The sequence below is a fragment of the Myodes glareolus genome, chromosome 18 (genome assembly GCF_982192425.1).
Source record: "Myodes glareolus chromosome 18, mMyoGla1.1, whole genome shotgun sequence".
NCBI lineage: Eukaryota > Metazoa > Chordata > Mammalia > Rodentia > Cricetidae > Myodes > Myodes glareolus.
In genome coordinates, this window is record NC_142043.1 from 31,833,013 (window position 1) to 31,853,539 (window position 20,527).

The 20,527-nt window shown below is 41.2% G+C and overlaps 1 protein-coding gene across 2 annotated transcripts in view; it reads right to left on the reverse strand.

Moving 5' to 3' along the window:
- Positions 1-818: 818 nt before the first annotated feature.
- Prim2 (DNA primase subunit 2) overlaps positions 819-20,527 on the reverse strand; it is a 207,820-nt gene continuing 188,111 nt past the window's right edge. For both annotated transcript variants that reach the window (XM_087898051.1, XM_087898050.1), the window contains 2 exons: positions 9,310-9,378; positions 819-1,400 (listed from right to left, as the gene is read on the reverse strand). In XM_087898051.1, coding sequence (XP_087754177.1) covers positions 1,176-1,400; positions 9,310-9,378 — 294 coding nt within the window. In that variant the 3' untranslated portion in view covers positions 819-1,175. The remainder of the gene's footprint in view (positions 1,401-9,309; positions 9,379-20,527) is intronic.

The window sequence follows — 20,527 nt, forward strand, 5'->3', positions numbered from 1 at the left end:
AAGCCAGGACCAGGAACTGCATTCATTCACTGTCTGCTAAGCCCCGCTGTTCGCATTGAAAAAAACACTAGCTACCAAATTATTTGGTAATCCATACCTTAGATTTTAAACCTCCTTCTTGCTTTTGTAAGAAGCCAGTGGGAAAGAGCAGAGATGCGGAGCGCTAATACTTATCTAACGGCCTGTCCCTGAGCAAGTAACTACAGGAATTCTGTCTCTCCAGTCCTGTTCACTTCAGGGAGTCTGCTGCCATTCACAGGACGGAGCTCTTCTGCTGACAACAAGTAACAAACGGGCCATGGAAAAAAGAAAGCGTTTCTAATCTTCATTGGTGAAAGCTGTCTGGGGCAATGAGGGGATGAAGAAAGGGCAGAGCAGAGGCGCGTATGCAGAAAACTCGGAGCGGGGGAGACTGGGCTTGCTTAGATGGAGTGCATCAACTGCAGCCACAACCAGAAACGGTGGTGAGTCCGAAGTGAGGAGCAGGGTAGCTGGTCTCGGTAGACGGTCTCCACAGGACAGCAGTCCCAAGAAGACACCCCAGATGAGGAAGCTGGGCTTGGGAATTTTTTGCGCACACTTACAGCATTCCCACTCAGACCAAAGGAAGGCTTTGCCATTCTCATGAGTTTCAGTCATCGGTGTCCTTGCCATGGCCGTGCCGTGTCAACAATACACATCCACGCGGGACTTTATCCACTCCTTATGCATTCATTTGGAGCCTCCTCTGCTCCCCATACTGACTGACAGTGATGAGTATTTCAAACAGAGAAGTGATGGCTAGCTTGCTGTGAAATAAGATCCCAATCACACAGATATAGTCATATACATGTTCATATTTATTAGCAAAAATGCTCCAAAAGAGGACTGGGTCAAAATTCTAATATGTGAAACTGGTTTTAGTTGTATTTGCTGCCTCAGAACTTTAGTCACTAAGTTCTGTTTTAATTTTCTGAAACAGGATTCAGATCAAAATATTCAATAAAAGATTTCAACAGAACACTGTCTTTTATCATCATGTCACAATTAAGGTAGAAGCAAGCTTGCTTTGCTAACAAATGTCTGTACATGGAATAGGTGGGTAGAGGAAGTTGTTCAACAGCAGGGCTTTAAAAAGGCAAACCTTACAAACAGGAATGCATTAACTGGGGGGGAAATGTACTGAAGTGGCCACATCAATTACTAAAACAATCTTCTAGGTCCTCCAGCTCCATTTCCAGGGAGGAGTTTAGAGAGGCTAAGGCAGACGATGCATCCCTCGCCTTCTGGACACTGGGTTTGGGCTGAGGAGTTTCTGGTTGGCTGAATTCCTTCTTGATGTCTTTGCCACCAGTTAGGATCCGCTGGCTTTCAAGGAAGAACTGATTCGGATGATTCAAAGAAAAGCCACAATCCTCCACCTGCCCAAGTAAGCAAATTTAAACCACATTAGCACACAGCAACGCTAGAAATAAAGCTTCAAAGGCTGTCTCCACCCCCACCCACAGCTGAAGGCCCACGATGTGGATCCCAGCTATCCCCATCTGAAATACGCAGCCCACTATTTACCCACTTCACTCAGTGGAGCATCCGCTGAAGCCCACAGACACCGGAGCTAGTACAGATGTACGCTCAGTCCAGCTCTCTGCAGTTGGCTGTTCTTTCTATCCACTCCATACTCTCAGCAGAGCAGAAAGACTCAAGACAGCTACACTCCAGCCCCCAGCCACGTTCACAGAACTAGATCACCATTCTGTGACACGCTGGATAACAACTCAGCCCTCCACACCCAATGCACCCTCAATTTTTAAGAGTATCCACATCAGCATTCTAATGTCTGTTAATGAATACTCATGATAAAAATATGTTCCACAGGGCTGCCTGGATGTGCAGGTCAGGGGTAGAGCCCTTTCCTAGCATATGTGCCACCTGGGTTCCGGCCCCTGCACACTAGAAACAGAGTTTGGGAAACACACCTGGGCACGTCTGCGTGTTAAAATGGCCACTAGTGATGCACAGGCCACTGCTGCCCTAGCCCTAAGCAAAAGGCTTAGCACATTTCTGACCAAGCTTTTCAAAGTGGTATAAAATCTCTTTGATCACTTTGATACTGGTTCCTGGGGCCAGTGTACTTCAGGGCTTAGGTCTGGTATATGAAATCTCATTTGGTATAATTAGAAGGCCGAACAAGCAATCTTACTTAATGTAACTTCTCCATGTTAATTTGGGGCATCCTGTGATCTGTCCTGTGGAGGAAATCTTTTAAAATTTTAACTGTAACTCAGTGGGAACCTAATAGTTTATGCTGCTTCTTTTCCTCAAATACTGAACTTCGAGTATTATCTCACATTGCTCATTATTCTGCACCTTTCGAACACCGGAAATGGAGGAGCAAAGAATATCATTCCCAGATTTTGATTCTAAAGTTTACTGATGGTGAAAAAAAAAGTTTTCTTATCAGCAGCAAGAACTTACTGTCCCCCATGCGCCAGGTGTCACAGACACAGCAGCCGTGTGCCAGGTGTCACAGACACACTCTCCGTGCACTCAGCTAGAGTGTCAATATTTTCCAGGATTTTTAGGTAATGCAACTGAAAAGGAAGGTTAAGGATTGTGCCCAAGATTACACTACCAAGGATGGGCTATATGAATGACTGTCCTTAAGCCAAGGTCAAAGTATTGTGTCATATATACAATAGTCATTCCTGAGAACTGCAGTCTCTTGTTTTAGTGATTCCTCAAAGATGTGGCATAATCTAACAGGGAAATTTTCATTTCCAGTGTGAGTGTTCAAGTTCCTTTCTTCATTCTCAACCACTGGGTCAGATTACTGCGTCTATGAAACACAGCCCCACAGCAAACCTTATCTCCTCATCTGCAGTTAGCGGTAACAGCAGACACCACTTTGCTTGGTTTTAGAAATGTGATATTTTCAGATCAGAAACTATTATGCTATGTCTTTTTATTTATCTTACTATTCATCCATTTATTTATTAAAGACAGTGTCTCTATATTTCTGCTGTATTAGCCTGGCTGGCCTTGAATTGTAATTCTCCTGTTTCAGGCTCCTGAGTAGCTGAGATTACAGGTTTGTGGCCCCATTTTTGGCTTTTACCATTTTTAACACTTCACTATGTCTTGAGCTGGCTTGTACAAAATAGGTATCTCATAAATATTTACTGAGTTGAGCCCAGAACAGGTCAGTCATATATCTCACGCCTTACTGTATATGTGGCTGTGTTATAATCAGTAGTTTTCCAGAACACAAGAATACATTTGACTAAAATTAGAGCTAAAGAAAAATCACAGCCCAGTAATTCATAAGTTGAAAAATCATTTCCAGAAACTGGAAGTGTAGGGGTTACAGATAAAGGCCATCACTCCGGCGAGGCAGATCAAAGGAAGCTTTGTGAGAAGTGCTCTTTGAGGCGGGCTGGCAAGATGGAGAGGGCAAGAGGCTGGGATGGGGAAGCGGCCAGCACAGGAGCTGCACTGGTACAGAGCAAAGGGGGGGTGGCACAGGTGGTACAGAAGGGGTCCCATGGCCTGGTATAAAAGGCGCATACAGCGATAAGAAGAAACAAGGTTATAATGACTGGCAGGGATCAGACCTCGGAGATCTCAGGAAGCCAGGGTCTGTCTGACATAGTTCTCCAGGCACAAGGGAGGAGATGAGTGTGACTGGATCTGTATGGAATCTTATGGTGGGCTAATCCGGGCTGGTAGTGAGAAAAGGAGCTGCTGTGGCTCTGAACAAACTCGGCGGTGGAACATGCGCCAGAAAAAAAGGGGGTTTCCTGCTAAGTCAGCACCTCCAGATATCCTGGTTCTTTAGTCGTAAATCCACACAGGGCCAGGAGCTGTAGGACCATTACTGTGCTAAGTGACTGGCTATTTGTATCCAGGTTTTAGAATTATTACACAGATCACCAAGAAAAAAATCTTTATCTTTTTTACAATGGGGCTGCTTAATTTGTGTTTCCTCAATGTTTTATGATAAGTTTGTAATTTTATTAACAATGGCATAATTTGTGAACTTCTTTATCTGATTACACCCAATTCCTGAAAAACGTGGAATGTCTCACAAGACATTTAAACCTTTCTGAAATTAACATATAATAGAAATAAGTTGAACACCACTGTTTACTATAGCACTATGCACAATAGGAAAGTTATGGGACCAACCTAGCCTCCAGCAACCAGGGAATGGATAAAGAAAATGTTGTATATATGCACACAAGGGAATATTTTCAGGCATCATGAATAAAGCTATATCATTTGCAGGAAAATGGATACAACTGGAGATAATCACAATAAGAAAACAAAGCCAGTCTGAAAAAGATAAACATTCTCTTCCTCCTCATTTGTGGTCCTTAGATTTTACACAGGCACCAAAATCATGTCTGTGTGTCTGGCATAAAAGGAAAAATGAAACCGTCAAGAGGAACACAAGGGTGAGAATGGGGAGGGAAGCCTGCTCTATACACTGCACACTAAAATGTCCTTCTATAAACAATACCACATACATATGGAATTAAACACAAGAAAAATGAATCCAGGCCTTTTGACTAGAGCACTTATGTTTCTCTGAAGCTGTATTAAGAGGATTCATGCAAGATCAAATAAACTGGCAATGAAAATTGTATAAAACTTGGCTTTAATTGTTATTTTTTAAAGATTTTTTATTTTATGCATATGCGTGTTTTTGCCTGCATGTATGCAAGCACCCTCCAAAGAGGGCAGCAGATAACCAAGAAATGCAGTCACAGGCCGTTGTAAGTGCCACGTAGCGATGGACAACCAAGCTCGGGTCCTCTGCAAAAACCACCAGTGTTCTTAACCATCGAGCCATCTCTCCAGCTCCTTTAAAGATTATTTTTACAGTCTTTTTTTTTTAAAAAACTTACAAAAATAATCTAATTCTAGAAAGAGAGTAATATAGAGACAGTTATCTTTCTTTTTTTACTATGAGAAATTTTTCTGTGCCTCCCTTCAAGTTGTTAAAGTGTTCGGCACACCCATCTTACAGAAGGTAACTGAACTCAAGTCTCAGAATGTGTTGTGAGCAAGTGAAAACGCAGTAGCCTTTCCCAGCCTCACTTTTCTCGTCTATGGAATGGCATAATAACAGTGCGATGATGTCAGGTTGTTCTGGGGGAAACTAATGGGATATGTTAAATTGAGTCTATATGAAATCCAAATCAAATGTTTTAAGAGTCAAGAAAGGTAAGTTGATTAAAAATGAGGTAGACTTCCCCAAAAAATAAAGTTATCATTATTTTTTCTTTTTTACTTTAAAGAACCCCTCTGCTGTGTGAGGAGAAAAGATGTAAACGGGGCATGTGTAGACTCTGGAGAAATGAGTTAGGAAGCTATGATGGGTTCTAAATGAGACATGATGGTGGGCACAGCTTCTGGCCCAGACGTCAATTGCTATGTAAGGATGACCCCACACAAGTAAAGACACTTAAGTGCATTTCATACACTCCATTTAAAACTTTAGAAAAATGTGTGATAGGTTTTCACAAGACTTTTGTAGCAATTTATATGCTAGGGAAGAAATTATGCTTAACTACTTGGAAAATAAGTCTACAATCAATATTCAAAGGGATCAATTTCTAAAGAAGCCATTTTCAATTAAAACTCGGAGAGTAACACAAGGCCTAGTGTTTCCACTTACAGTCAAAGCATTTAAGAATGCAAATGATGGAGTACTGCAATATATAACTGTTCTGAACACTGTCCCTTAAAGCACTGAGGCAGACAGCTATCAGTAGTTCAGCTTTTGACACCCACTGAAGGAATCAATACATTCCACCCGATGACCTTCAAACAAATGTAGGTCTCATATTTCTGCCACAGCGAATATAGATCTGAAGAATGGAAGCAATGCTGTTTTACCTATGGGATATTCGGGTTTTAATCAAGAGGTTTGCAATGACAGCTTGTAATGAGGCAGCTGGTGTTACCACACAGCCATATGGAGCTATCACAGCGCTGCTGCAAATGGTATCAATTAACGAGTTCATTTTCAAAACTTGCATTTAAGTGAATTTCATCACCGAGGCCTGGAAAATGAACCCAGAGGTTTAGTGGGGAGGGAGACAGGAGGGCAGAAAGTAGGCAATACAAACAGATTCTATTTTTACACCAGAAAAATAATAAGTGAAGCTATCCAGATCTACAAATCTACAGTTACAAATCTAACGAATACAGGTACTTTGATGCAGTGTAAGCTACGAAAAGGTTTTGATCACATCTTGAGTGAACTAAGGCTAGGTTTAAAAACTGGCAAATTATAGCCCTAGTTGTATTGGATACCACAAAAGCACACTTTAAGAATTCACCAGACTGGAGTGTGGCTCACTTAGTACAGTGCTTGCCTATTATCCCAGGAGGTACAGGCAGAGGGGTGAGGAATTCAAGGTCATGTGTGGGCTACAGAATGACTCTGAGGGCAATCTGAGCTATACTAAAAAGCAAAACAAACATGGGATAAGGGAGGGAGGGTAAATAACTTAGTATAACTCAACTTTAAGCCTAATTTAATTACTAAAATTAAAGCTTAAGTACAGAATCTAACATTTTGAAAGTTTGGAGACTTCTTAGTTAAAGGGTCCACAAATGGTTGAGAGCGTATATGAATGCTGGGTCAGCAAAGTAAGAAATGCAGTCCTGTCATGTAACGGTTTCCTCTTCCATGCTGGAGGGAAGCTTGTGAGACAAGGATGCCAAGGTGAGGTGCACAGCAGGGTGTTCTAAGGGGAGAGGGGTGCACAGCAGGAGGTTGTAAAGGGGAAGCTCCTTAAGACAAAGTTGTTAAAGGGAGGTGAAATATTTAAGGAGCAGGGAAGCTCCTTAAACTCTGGAAGTAAACAATTCAATAGCTTCAGGAAGTCCCTGAAACCGACCAGATTCATTAGGCACCATCCTCTCTAAGCAGATATATGCTGTTAACAGAAACTCTCAGAGAAGCTGAGATTCCTAGAAAAGGCAGAGAAGCCAAGCTGACAGGCAGAGGTAAAGACCAGCCAGGGTACCTAAAAAAGGCCCAGACCAAATGAGGCACCTGGAAAGGACACACTCTACATCCCGAGCTAAATGCAGGCTGTGCAGTATGCGCTGGAGTTCCAGCTTTTGTGAGCTGTCACCCATGCTGAGGTGGGCTCTGGTGATGCACCTGTCTTTGAGTCATTCCCACCCCTGTAAAGCAACCCCAGGAAAGCCCACTGGTTCACCAAGTTAGACTGGTGGAACCTATACATTGGTCTGCTGTTGGTTCCCTAGCTTGGGTGAATATATGCTTGTTCACCTCTTCCCAGAAACAGTGCCATACAAGTCCTCATGGGGCAGGGCCTTCAAGGCTGGTGCTGAGAAGAAAGGGCCTGTCATGATCAAACTTAAGAAACTTTGCTGTTGCTTACTAATTTTTCTTATGACGAACATTTCAAAATTTATAAGAATAAGCTGTTTCAAAAATAAGGGCAATATTTCCAACTAGATGTGGAAGATTCACGGTAGGCCCATCTCTAGCACAAGATGTTCCTTCAGACAATGGAGGCCGGTTGAGTGAGTACCCTGGATCCAGTTTTCCTTACATAAGCCATGGAGTATGAGTTAGATCATCCAACCTCACCAGTGCCTCAAAGTTTAACATTTCCTGTCTAGAATCACCTCGGCTGACGTTTTTCCAAATCTAGGACAAGGCATAGAACACGACTAGGCTATCAGGCTTTTAAGGACTCAAACAGCCCAGGTTCAAATCTCAGTTACATTCCAACAAAAACTTATCCAGGCTGCTCAGCGTCTCTATGCTGTGTTCATTAACAGGGTACAGTAGGACCTGCTGTAGGGCTCAAAGGAGCCAAGGTGCTCAGTGAACTTGGTGATGTGCCTGCAATGCCTTAAGGGTTCCACAAAGGCTCATATTATTTGTCATTTTAATCATTGATAAGACAATTTTCCTATGAACACTTAGAAAGAAATTAAGCAATTACATAGCCAACATTGTAAAAGTCATCTTTTGACAACCAAATAAAAATATGAATATAAAATTTAGTGCAGTAGCTGATAATGACTCAACAAATGCAGTGTTCTTTGTGGGGAGACTCAGGGTAGAATGACAGCCCACCGCAGTGCACACAAGCATTCAGTGACCAATGACAAATGCAGTATCTTTGTGGGGAGACCGGGGTAAGATCACAGTCTACCGCAGTGTACACTAGCACTCAGTGACAAATGACAAATGCAGTGCCTTTGTGGAGAGACTTGGGGTAGAATCACAGCCCACCACAGTGTACACGAGCACTCAGTGGTGAACTAGTTCAAGAGGCGGACAGGCCTCCAATGCCCATTCTTAGACGTGTGTCCCAGGTTAGGGAGTCACATTCAAATTAGTGCCTGTGAATGTGGGCCCAGTAGGCTGATTCTGCCCTACACGTTTCCTGTGGCTGCACAGAGCTGTCAGTTCTGCTCACATGAAAGGCTCTAGCGTGCATACTTCTTTGGTGCACCAGAGTTTGTGGCATGCTTCTCCCAACTGTAGCAACTTCACCTTTCTGGGTGATCTATCTAATCACTGCAGGCCTCTTGAGCCTGTGATTCCTGCTTTCCTTATTTCAAACCCGTGTCAGATGGACTCGCTCAGCACTCCTGTTAACTATCCAGTAGGAGCTTCCGTACCAAGGAAGCGAGCAAGATAATGGTCACATTTCTCTAAATCTCTTGTAATTCCAATCCACATGTAAACCATGGTTCTACCATGCAAAATATGAAGCCTGGGAGGCAGATCAACTACTATCAAGTGGCAGCCACAATATACCAAACTTTCTTCATGGAGGATGGAAAGGTCGCTGGTTCATCTCTACAGCTATGGCCAAAGCCCCAGATCTAACCCAGTTCAGGGATTGGCAAATTAAATCAAGGACTATAGGTCAACTCTACCCTGCTCCATAGACAAATTCTCTAAGTTCAGCTATGACTACTTATGTATTTTCTATGGTAGCTTTTGCAGTGTTGTGACAGACGTAATAAATTCTTTTATTTTTTTTTCTTCAAACCAAAATCTCACCAATCTTGGTTTCTGAACCTAGACCGGGAGTGGTGGATGCAGTATGGCACGCATCTCCCTTGGACTATTTCTCCTTCTCTAGAACCTATCTCAGCTCTTTGGTGCTTTTATAAATCTTGTAAAGTTGCTTAATACCATGTAACAAATCTCTTTTTGTTGAATTATGGAGAGTGACTTTCACTGCTACAACAAAAAGCACCAAGCAAAACACAGAGCAACAACCACACACATCAATCTGCAAATTTACATAATGTACTTACATTATGTGTCATCTCGAAGTACTTCTGACAGGCTACCTGGTAATGAGTCCCCTTTACTAAATCCAAAATCTAAAATGAATGGGAAAAGGAAGAAAGAAAAAATACAAGATAAGTTTCTTCTCAGCCACTGTGATCACAGTTGTTGACTTTCTCATAATCCATTCGAAAAGAAAACTCAATATATAAATCATGCAGCATGCTGTGCTTCTACAGTCAGGGTACTGCAATGGTGTTGCGAGTATCCAGGAATGGTTTAGCTCAGCAGTAAAACACAGATGGCCAGTGATAGCAAGTGATCTTTCTGACCTGGCACCCTGGATTTTAATAACATTACTTTGACAGCAAGATGGGAGCAGCAGATCCTGGTATTCTGACTTTGATGGTACTGCCGGCATATCATGTTGCAGATCTTTGTAAAACCGTGTACCTATAAATCTACTAATCTAATAGCAGAGGCATGAAGCAATAAAAGACATTCTTTAGACTTACTTACACACTACCTGTTTATACAGATGCAACACTAAACACTGTTATGAACACATCAGGAAAAAATGAGCCAAAACCCTCTGGACCAGCATAGAGAGGCAACAACTTACCTGCAATCAGATTGTCTTTTCCATAATATAGTTACTTCTAGTAAAACTCAGCATATTGCAGAGTGAATAGCCTATTCTGAGCATCTATTAGGGACGCCATCCTATCTTTTGTAAATACAATTTTCCTTCCAACTGTAGCTCATGTAATCTTTTCAGAAAGGCATAAGCACCCATCCTTATCAGCAGAGCACAATGGCAGCTGAAACTTACAAAGTGTCACTGCCTTCCACCACTTCCAAATAAATAAAACACATATTTGACCCATTTATCAAGCACAGAAAAATGTTGGAATTAAGAGATAACCACAAATGAAAGAAAGTGGAATTCTAGAAAATTGTTAATTTGTACCGCCTTTCAAAATGCTAACCTTCCTGTCATCAAAGAAATGAACAGTCTTGAATTCTTGTTATCCCCACCAAGGAATACTGCTTTACAGTGTTGACAGAACATAAGAAAATTACAACTGCAGAAGGGGCATTGGGCACCAGCAAAAATCTGCTTTCCTCTGGTTGTTGTATATACAAATTTCATACCACTTTCAATTAACTTTAAAAGATTTGTGTAGATATCAACCTGTCACAGAACCCAGGATTCCATCTACCTCTATGACCCATTTTTTCCTCAATTAGAAAAAATGAAAAATAAATTCATTAAAAATAAATGACAATACATACATGAAGTCACAAAATTTTGTAAGTAATGCCAACACTTTGAGCTTACACCCCAGTGCTTGTCCACACAGTCACTAAAGCTGTGCAGTGATGAACTTGAAGCTAATTACTGGATAGCAAACACAACAGATTGACACATATGAACTGTCATTTCTAAGGAGACTTCAAACACAGATTCAAGATCTGATCCCATAAATTAACTGAAGACAAAATAAATTCAGAGAAGTAAAGCTGAACTGTGTGATATATTTATGTTCCTTTTATGTAAAATCAAAACAAGGGAATGGTGCTGGTCACAACTGGCTTGGTCTTCTGATATCAACTAACAATCGTGATAACCCCATACACGTGCCCCACAGACCAGCCTGATCCAGATAAACCTACTTTAAGACGCTCCCTAGGCAAGCCTAGGATATGTCACGATGTCAGTTAAACCACACAGCAGAAGTGACTAGATACATGTAGAAAAGTGCGCTGACAAGTAAGACTCAGAATATGAGAAATGCAGACTTAACTGAAAATGCTGGCGGTTTAAGAACATAGCTGTTTCTACCACCATCCTATGGAGGCAGCTCCTTTTTAACAAAAATATTTTGTTTTGAAATCACTCAGCCGTCTATTTTAAAGAATCTTACTAGTCATACTGCAGCATGTTTGAGATAACACATGTATAATTGTGAAGGGATGATGAAAACAAGCAATAGTGGGTTTTCTTTTTGTTTTCTGGCAAGAAAAACCGACAAATTTAGAATGAAAGAGATGAAGCAGAGGAGGTTAAAGGAGAATACATGGGGGTGAGGGAGTTGAGCCATGGAGAACCCCGAGAGACAGAGAGCGTGCTCTGCTCTGAGGCAGCTGGGGAGCAGTGTCAGACACTGTCTTCACATCAGACAAGAAGGGCATCCTGTTAAAATAAAGCTGCCTGAAGGTCTCATTAGGGACAGGATCAATTTTAAAAAGAATTAAGAAATCATGTGCAGCTTAATCTAGCGTTCCATAGAAAAACATAGAAACAACTTGTATGTTTTTAAATTAAAAAGAAAATGTCAACTGACCGAAGAGCACAACCACTAAGAGTCCAGATTATGATCTATATTGTAGGAATGCAGAAAGGCAGGCGCTCTCTCAGCCCACGGTGAACTAACTCACTCATGCCAGACTCACAACTGTGAAGGGCAGACTAGGATCAGCAGACTGCAGACTCCACCAGGGTAAGAACAGAGGAGTAGTGGGAAGTACTCAGACTTGGAGATTAAGCGTTTCCTAAGAGTCAGACACTGTTTCTTACAGTAGGCACTTTCCGTGAAAATAACCGATCAGAGTCAATTCTGAGGCTTCTAGACAATGCACTACTCACCCTCAATTCCCCGGACCACTCCGAAATATCATGAACTAGGTTTTTAAAAAGAATTTTTCTAATGGAATGGTATGAACTCTTCAACAACCGGGTTCAAGGCACATATAAGGTCTTTCCACTTTCATTTACTAATTGTACAAACTAAAGGGTTTCATTACGTCACTTGATACATATATGTGCCGTACTTGGTCTTCTTCAGTCCTTTAATATCCTATCCTGCTCCTGACTCCCGCTGCTCCTCCCCTAACTCTAAACCCACCTCCTACTTCCATGTATCATCTGCACTGTGCTCTCTTTTCTTTAATTATGACTGCTTTATGTATACATGCCTTTAAATCTACCAACACAATCTGCTCAGTCCATTTACTGTTGCTTATATGTATATGCTCTTAGGGATGACACATGGCATTGGATAAACCAATTAGGGAGGCCCACTTTGGGGGAGACTGATTCTCCCTCTTTCAGCAATCATTAACTGCCTGCAGCCTTTCATCTAGGGGTGGGGACCTATGAGATCTCCTCCATCAACACTGGCATGTCAACTAGTGTTGACACTGTTCAGGCCTTGTTTAGGCAGCCATACTATTAAGGTTTCATGAGTGCAGCTTCCCTGTCCTATACAAATGACACAGCTTCTCAGCTGACTTTCTGGTCCCAAGGCTCTGACGATCTTTCCACTCCCTCTTAAAGAAAGTGGACATGACTCCCCCCCCCCCATGGTTCAGTTGTTTCTCATATACTGACATTTATTTCTTATATAAAATAAATACAAAATACCCCCAATACCATATATCAGTCACTAAACACAGCTACCTGAGTGGTTTTTGAACAATAGTACAGTTATAGGGCTATAATGCTAACATTGTGTATGTGGACCCATCTGCTGACTTCAAAAATTTTACAAGTGGTTCTGAAGTGTTAGCATTTGTCTGTGTAGTGCAACTTGGTGTAGGTTTGCTCTTAATTTTGTGGAATTGCCTGATACAAACATTAAACATTGTATTAAGATAAGATGGGCACTGAAACAACCTGCTTTTGGGAAGAATGACTCCAAGGCAGGAAATATAAAGTTAGAAATACAAGGAAAATCAAGATATGCCCCAAGTATTCTAATTTGTATTAAAAAGCACAATAAGTTCAGTAAATACCAGAATCCAAGAAAGGCTGGGAGACACCCAAGACAGATTTGAAGGAACAGAGTTCGGGCCAGAATCAAAGTGTTCCAAATGGTAAAGCAGAGTAAAGGACGGGGCAGCAACTTAACAGTGCTGTTTCTCCAGCATCGAGTCTGAAGACCACGAAGAGATCACTCCCTATATTAGTTCACTTTATGTTCCCATAACAAATACTCAGATTTGGGTACTTGACTTAATAAAGGGTTATTAGCTCACAATTTGGAAGGATGAAAGTCCAAGATAATGAAGTCCCATCAGCTGGTTTCTCTTAAGGATGACAGAAGTGAAAGGAAGCTACCATAAGACAAGAAAGGAAGCCAGAAAGACTCAAAAGCCCGCAGCTCAGTGCCACGGGGTTCTAAGAACTGCTAGTCCTTTCCGAGAGGAGGCCTAAGCTACACTCCACGGTGCTCATCACAGTGAGGCTAAGCTTGTGCAAACACTGAAAGTGTACACAAACGTGTGCTTTCAAGGACAGCAGCAGAGAGGGACCTAGAGGAAGGATAAGAAGTCACACAAAGGCAGGAACTGGGGTCAAGAAGACAGTGAGGAGGAGCCAGTGAGAAGAGTGAGCCGGGTGGGGAAATGAGGAAAGAGCCCATGGAGTCTGCGGTCTGCTGCAGCCTGCAGAGGGTCCTATAACTCTTCAGTCTCCCTGCTCCATTCTGAATGAGCCCAGCAAACCTACTTCCTCTTCCAGACAGCACTATTTCCAAAGGGCAGCACCCCTGAGGCCAGAGGGAAAGAAGGCACAGGCAACTCTGATGCCTGCCTAACAAATTTTCTAATCATGCTCCAGGAAAAAAAAAAATCAAACTAAACAATCACATCAATTTTGAAAACATAAAATTATCAAAGAAAATATTGCATGAAGATCTAAGAATATTTCGGAAACAGTAGTAAAATTAGTTTTTCATACCAATATTTAGAGTAAAATTGAGATGCAGGAGCATCATTATGGCAGCTTGGCTCTTAAGAGCACTGAAGGACTATGTAATGTCATGTATAGTCCTTGATTTTCCCCTCGGATTTTAGTCATTCTCTATTAGGTACTAAGATCCACCAAGAAGAATTCTAAACTTATAAAAATAAAATAATTCATCTTTTCATCTTCACAGAAAGTTTATCAATTTGTATTTACTATGTTTAGCAAAGGAAATTAATTATACTTTAGCCTCGAGACAAGTTACTGGTTATTTCCCTAAGAGAATTACTATTCCCTTCTCTTTTTATCATTATCCTTTTATTTAAATTTCTTTTATATATTTTGATCATGTTTCCTCCTCCTTCAACTCCTCCTGGACTTCTCCCTACCCACATAACTTCACATTCTTGCGCATCTCTCTCCCCCTGTCTCTACCCTCTCCCTCACCCAACAAATGAAAAACAAACAAAGAAAGAAAAAATACCCCCCCCCAAAAAAAAGCTACACAGAGTCCGTGTTGTGTTGGCTGAGTACTCCCGGGCATGGTGCCTATCCTGGGGTATAGCTGATCTTTCCAGTGAGACACTGTTGGAGAAGGTAGATTTCCCCTTTCCCAGCAGCCGCCAATTGCAAATAGCTTCTTTGTTAGGGGTGGGACTTTGTGTTCACTTCCCCTTTTCAGTGCTTGGATCTCTCTGCTATGAACCTGGGCAGGGGTTGTGCATGCTGTCACAGTCTATGAAGCCCAGGCTAGTTTCAAGTTCATGGTCCTTCTGCTTCAAGCCTCCCAAGTGCTGGTACTGCAGACACATGCCACCACACCTGGTAAGGAATTCTAATGAAGTGGCATAACCAAGGTATCTTTAAAGAGAAATAACTGTTTTTATGATCTGAATGACTGTGATCTATCAGACTAATCTTTGCCAGTCAATCAACACGTATGACAGTATCCAACACCCAAGGGAAATGCCACACAGCAACAGAAACAAACATAAATATCAGGGCACAGCACACGCTCCAAGTCTAACTTGGAGAGCAGGTGCCGCTTCCTCCCACCGTTTACTCCAGTGCCTGCCAAAGATGCTCAAGGATGACTTGGCAGCAGGAAGCTGCCACCTGCCCACCCTTGGCTCTGGTGACTGGTGGACTGCACATGCACAGCTACATACGCTGCACCCACCAGTTAGAGACACGCTGGTGTCTCTAATTCAAGGTCATCTGTCTTAATGTAGAAGAAAGAACAGCCTTGTTTCTTCTTAAAAAGCTCAACTATTCAAAACTAGCCCATAAAGACTTTCCACTCCATTTCTGAGCTTCCTTATTTCAAAAGTGAAAGAAAAGCTCGGTAGAGGTAGGAAGTATGGGACACATCTACACATAGAGCTCTCTTTGTTTCTCACATGCCTGGCATGCACAACCAGTAGAAGCCTCGCACCTCTGCTATAACCTTCACTAGGAAGAACAAGGCCAGGTTTCCCTCCCTTGAAAATATACTTTCATTTGATTAAAAACATCCCATGTCAAGCATTTTACTGTTCTTATTTTTTATTGTTTATAAATACGGTTCTGAGCTGATTTTATTTCCAAATGTCTTTCAGTTTTCCCCTTTCCTCTCTACTACTCAGCCCCATCATTCTCTCTCTTATAATAGGCTCCCTGATTTTCCCTTACAAGAGCCTACAAAGCCACCAGCGTCACTTCTAAAAGCCAACCCAACCCTGCATTCCAGTGTCCACCAGAGAAGGGGCACATGCTATTCTGCACAATTCAGGCCTTCTCATTAAACCTAGCCTCCCTCCCGGGGCTCTGCTCAGGCTCATCTGGCCATGGGGTCCTCACAGCTGCTCTAGGCTTTTCTACAACGTTTAGTGAAACTTTAGTTCATAAAATCCTAGTGATAACAACTATGGGAGTCTCTTGTCAAATACGTTGGTTTGGTTTAATCCAGAATTACCTAAATTTCTTGGTGGTAATATTTACCAGAATGGCGCTTGCTCTGTGTTGTCGCATGCCACCCAGAACACACTCTGACCAGGTCTCCCGAAGGGCTCCTCCTGGCCTCTTATCATGCTGTAGTTGGCTTTCACCACACTTGCCTGCCTGGCTCCCCACTGCAGTGTTAGCTCCATCGAGTGGGTCTCATTAACATCACCTGTCACAATATTCCTAGTGTCTTTGACAGCAACTGGAATATAGTTATCTCCAAATTATTATTTACTTTTAAGAGTTTGGGAATAATTGTTTGGAAAAGGGGCACGTGTCGCGTTGCACATAAGGTCAGAGGACAATTAACTGGAGTTGGGGCTCTTCCTCCACATTTCCTATGGATTCTGGAACTCAAACCAAGCTTGTATGGCCTGCTGAGCCACTGTGCCAGACAAATGGCTGTTCATTTATGTTGAGTGTGGGTTTGGTTGTCTCAAAACCCCACTTCCTGCCACTGGGAAACCCTACTCAGTATTCAAACCTGATTCAAGCACTATCCCCTATGTGACGGATTTTCTGCTGCTCTCCTTTGGATCTGTGACACCTTAACTGCACTGATATTTATTCTTTATTCTTTATTACAGTAAAACAGGTACCGAAAACCCTTACAAAGCAATTTAAACTGCTGTCCTAAACACTGACTTCTCAGGGCAGATTAATATCAGTACTTTACGGTTAGGAAACAGCAGTAACTAAGTGACCTAGGAACTGGAAGAAGGACAACTTGGGACACAGGTGATGAACCTGCTTACAAGCATGACAGGCAGTAGTGTTGACCCTCGGCTCCAGGGTTCAGTTACTAATTACTGCTCTGGTTTGAATACTCTTTGTTCTGATTTTTTAAAAAAGCTAGACAGTTCAGAACTTCTATGCCCTATAATCTTTATAGGCCTGTGAAAGACGCTTATATTGATTTCATTTTATTTATAAAGGTCTTATAAAAAAAGTCATGCTCACAACCTGCCACTTAATTGCTTTCCATGAATGAGGGGATTGAAAGGAGTATATGTACTATATGCATATACATATGAATTGTATTACATATATAAACACGTAAAAACATATATACATACATGTACACACACACACAGACAGACAGACAGACAGACACACACACACACACACACACACAGAGAGAGAGAGAGAGAGAGAGAGAGAGAGAGAGAGAGAGAATTATCTAACAAGAATTGCATTATAAACTGATGGTAAACATCATAACTCTAAAATAGCTCAGCACTGAGATTAAAAACCTGAAGTGTTTGCATTATGTAAAACCTTCCTTTTTATTTAAACAGAAAATGTTAAGTCATGTGGGATTCCCCTCTGTATGCTGTTAATACTAATGGCTAATAAAGAAACTGTCTTGGGCCTGCACAGGGAATAGAGGTAGGTGGGCGGGGGGTGGGGTGGGGAAACTAAACTGAATGCTGGGAGGAAGAAGATGGAGTCAGAAAGAAGCCATGTAGACCAGCCAGAGACAGAAGCTGAACCTTTCCGGTAAACCACAACCATGTGACGATACACAGATTAATGGGAATGGGTTAAATTAAGATGTAAAAGCTAGCCAATAAGAAGTTAGAGCTAATAGGCCAAGCAGTGATTTAAATAATATAGTTTCTGTGTAATTATTCCAGGACTGAGCAGCTGGGAACCAATAAGTGGCTTCTTGCGACAATGAATAGCTACTTAATTTTCTATTGAAGTTTATTTCTCCAAAAGAGGTAGGAACTTTGACAAAATACCTCATAAAAATGGTCACAAAAAGAAGTATGTTAGGAAAGTAGTTTTATGAAGTAGACAGACTGGTTTTATGTGAACAGTACCAAATACTAGTCAATGAAATTTCTGTTTAGTGAATATTTTCATCAACAAAGACAAATGCTATTCAACTTTATATATGATTTTTCTTTTAACTATATATCTTGAATAATATTTAAAAATTTTAAAATAACTATCTGTGGCCTCTAAAAAGTAAAATAAATTTTAAAAATCCAATTAAATGTTTAAGGACTTTGTGATATAAGCAAAAACAATCATGGCGATCACCTCTTTCCTCTACTGAAGGTCTGAGACTTAACTAGTGAAAAGGCCCATTTTCAACTACACCATGAAGAACAGCAGCAGGGCTGCAGTTGAGGCAGAAGGAGTACTTATAGCAGACACTGTTTCCTCAGCAATGGGGAGTGCATGCTGTAACATGATGGCCGGCTTGTTGGGGTTTTTGTCTGGCCCGGTACCCCACAACTGGCAACTCCCAAGGAAAAATCATATATAGGACTCCATAAGGTTATAAACTGATTGGCCCATTAGGTCAGGCTTCTTGTTAGCTCTTATGATTTATCTTAACTCATTATTCTGATCTATGTTAGCCATATAGCTCAGTACCTTTTTCAGCTGGGCAGGTTACATGCTGTCTCTTCGAATTGTCTGTATTCTGTCAATGCATGCCACCCCCCTGGTAAGCAGCCCTCATCTGATACCATGACAGAGATCTTTGGTAGTTCAGATTTATCCACACTTCAAATAAGGAGTCATGCGCCTTTACTGGAGCACCTGTCAGCGCTATCACGAGATTCTGACAGAGCTACCTCTAAGCCTTTCAAACTGTCCATTTTGAGGGATTTCTTCATTAAAAGGCACTTACCAGTTTAGATTTAATACAGTAATTGCCTGAAAATTTTTGGACTGTGAAAACCAAGTTCACTTCCCTCCCAAAAGTACAAAGAACACATACTTTTCCACACTTGATGGCTTTGACATCACTACTTAATTTCTTGGAAGCACTAATTAGATGCACTTTAGAAATAATTATTAATGGTTATGCTGATCTACAATAAATATGCCTTCTCTAGTGAAAAACACTAAAATGAAAAAGAAATTAAAGACATTAATAAATAACACAATTTCTGTCAACAAACTTGCAAATAAGCAGCTTATTTCTACTCTTACAGTGAGGTTTGTAAAATTATTACTTGTAGAAAGCTAAACACGACTCTAAGCAGAAGCAGATATAAGGCACATGTAAAGCAAAGCCTAATCCCTCTGCTCATGAAGTGTTGCCAGTGCTTGGAACTCAGAGATCACGGTTGTGAGCGGTGCTCCCCATAATGACATAACTCAGAACACAGCTGGGATGTTATATTCTCTGTGACCACATGGAAAAGGCTCAAATGAAACAAATAATTACTTTTTAACAGTTTAAAACAAAAATGTCAAAATATTATCATCTCTAGCACGTAATTAACCTACAGTATTGCTAAGTTATTTTACAGTGCTTTTCTATATGGATTTTTAGCTGGTTTGTTTAACATTTACAGTGGTACAGTAGAGCTGACTTCGATAGCTTGAGAGTCAGTGTGCCCAGCTCCACACAACAGGTGCGACCCCAGAACAGCTGTTTGACATGTGATACCACACAAGAGAAAGGAGTAAATATATACAACCTCCCAGGAACTGCTTTACTAACACACAACCTTTTCATACTTCATTGGAGAAATCAGCAACCCAAGAGCTAGTCAGCCTCACACCAGTCAGTCACATACACGGCATCTGCAGCCCATGTCGTGCTGCCTGCTACACCAGACAGTAACATCAGGTCACACCAAAAGACCTGAACTTCCACAGTTAGACACCTTCATACTCAGATTCTCTAGTTTTCTACAAAGTATAAAACATGCAAAGAAACTAGAAAGCATGACCTATTCACAGGAGGAATACAGATTCACAAGAGGTAACACAGACACATTTTAAATACATTCAAAGAGTTAAAAGAAACCATGAAAATCTCATAACAAACACTGCAATTATGTGACTGTTACAACATAGATGAAATAGACAAATTCTTAGAAATATAAATTGACAAAATGGATCTAAGAATAGATAGATAGACCATCAAAATAAAGAATAACAAGCATAAACCAAATCACAATTTAAAAACCTCCCAAAGACAGTAACACTTTAAAAAGATATCATGAGAAAACAGCAGATAGCGAGCCCTTATGAATGTATAGACAAAAGTCCTAAATAAAACACTAGCAAGTCTAGGCTATGGCTACAGTTCAGTGGGAGGGTGTTTATCTGGTATGAGCAAGGCCTGGGCTTTGTCCCTCATACTGAAAAATCAACAAAACACTTGTAAATCAAATCCAGCAACACACTTACAAGGATTAGAAGTTATACCCAAATGCTCATGTAGTGATGCCAGGTGGTTCAAATATGAAAATCAATGTAATGCAGCATCTCGATACAGTGAGGCTGAACAGAACGTGTGACTCACCTCGATTGGTGCTGAAGAGGCACCTAAAATATCCAATGTCTTTTGGTTATTCAAACAAAAGCTCTCAATTAAGCTAAAAGTAGGAGGAATTTACTCAGAATTATTAAAGATGCTTATGAAAATCCACAGTTAATAGTACACCTTGGAGAAGACTGAAAGGCATTCCCTACCAGTAGGAACAAGATCAAGATACTTACTTGCTTTTCCCTTGCTACTCTCAGCACCTTACCGG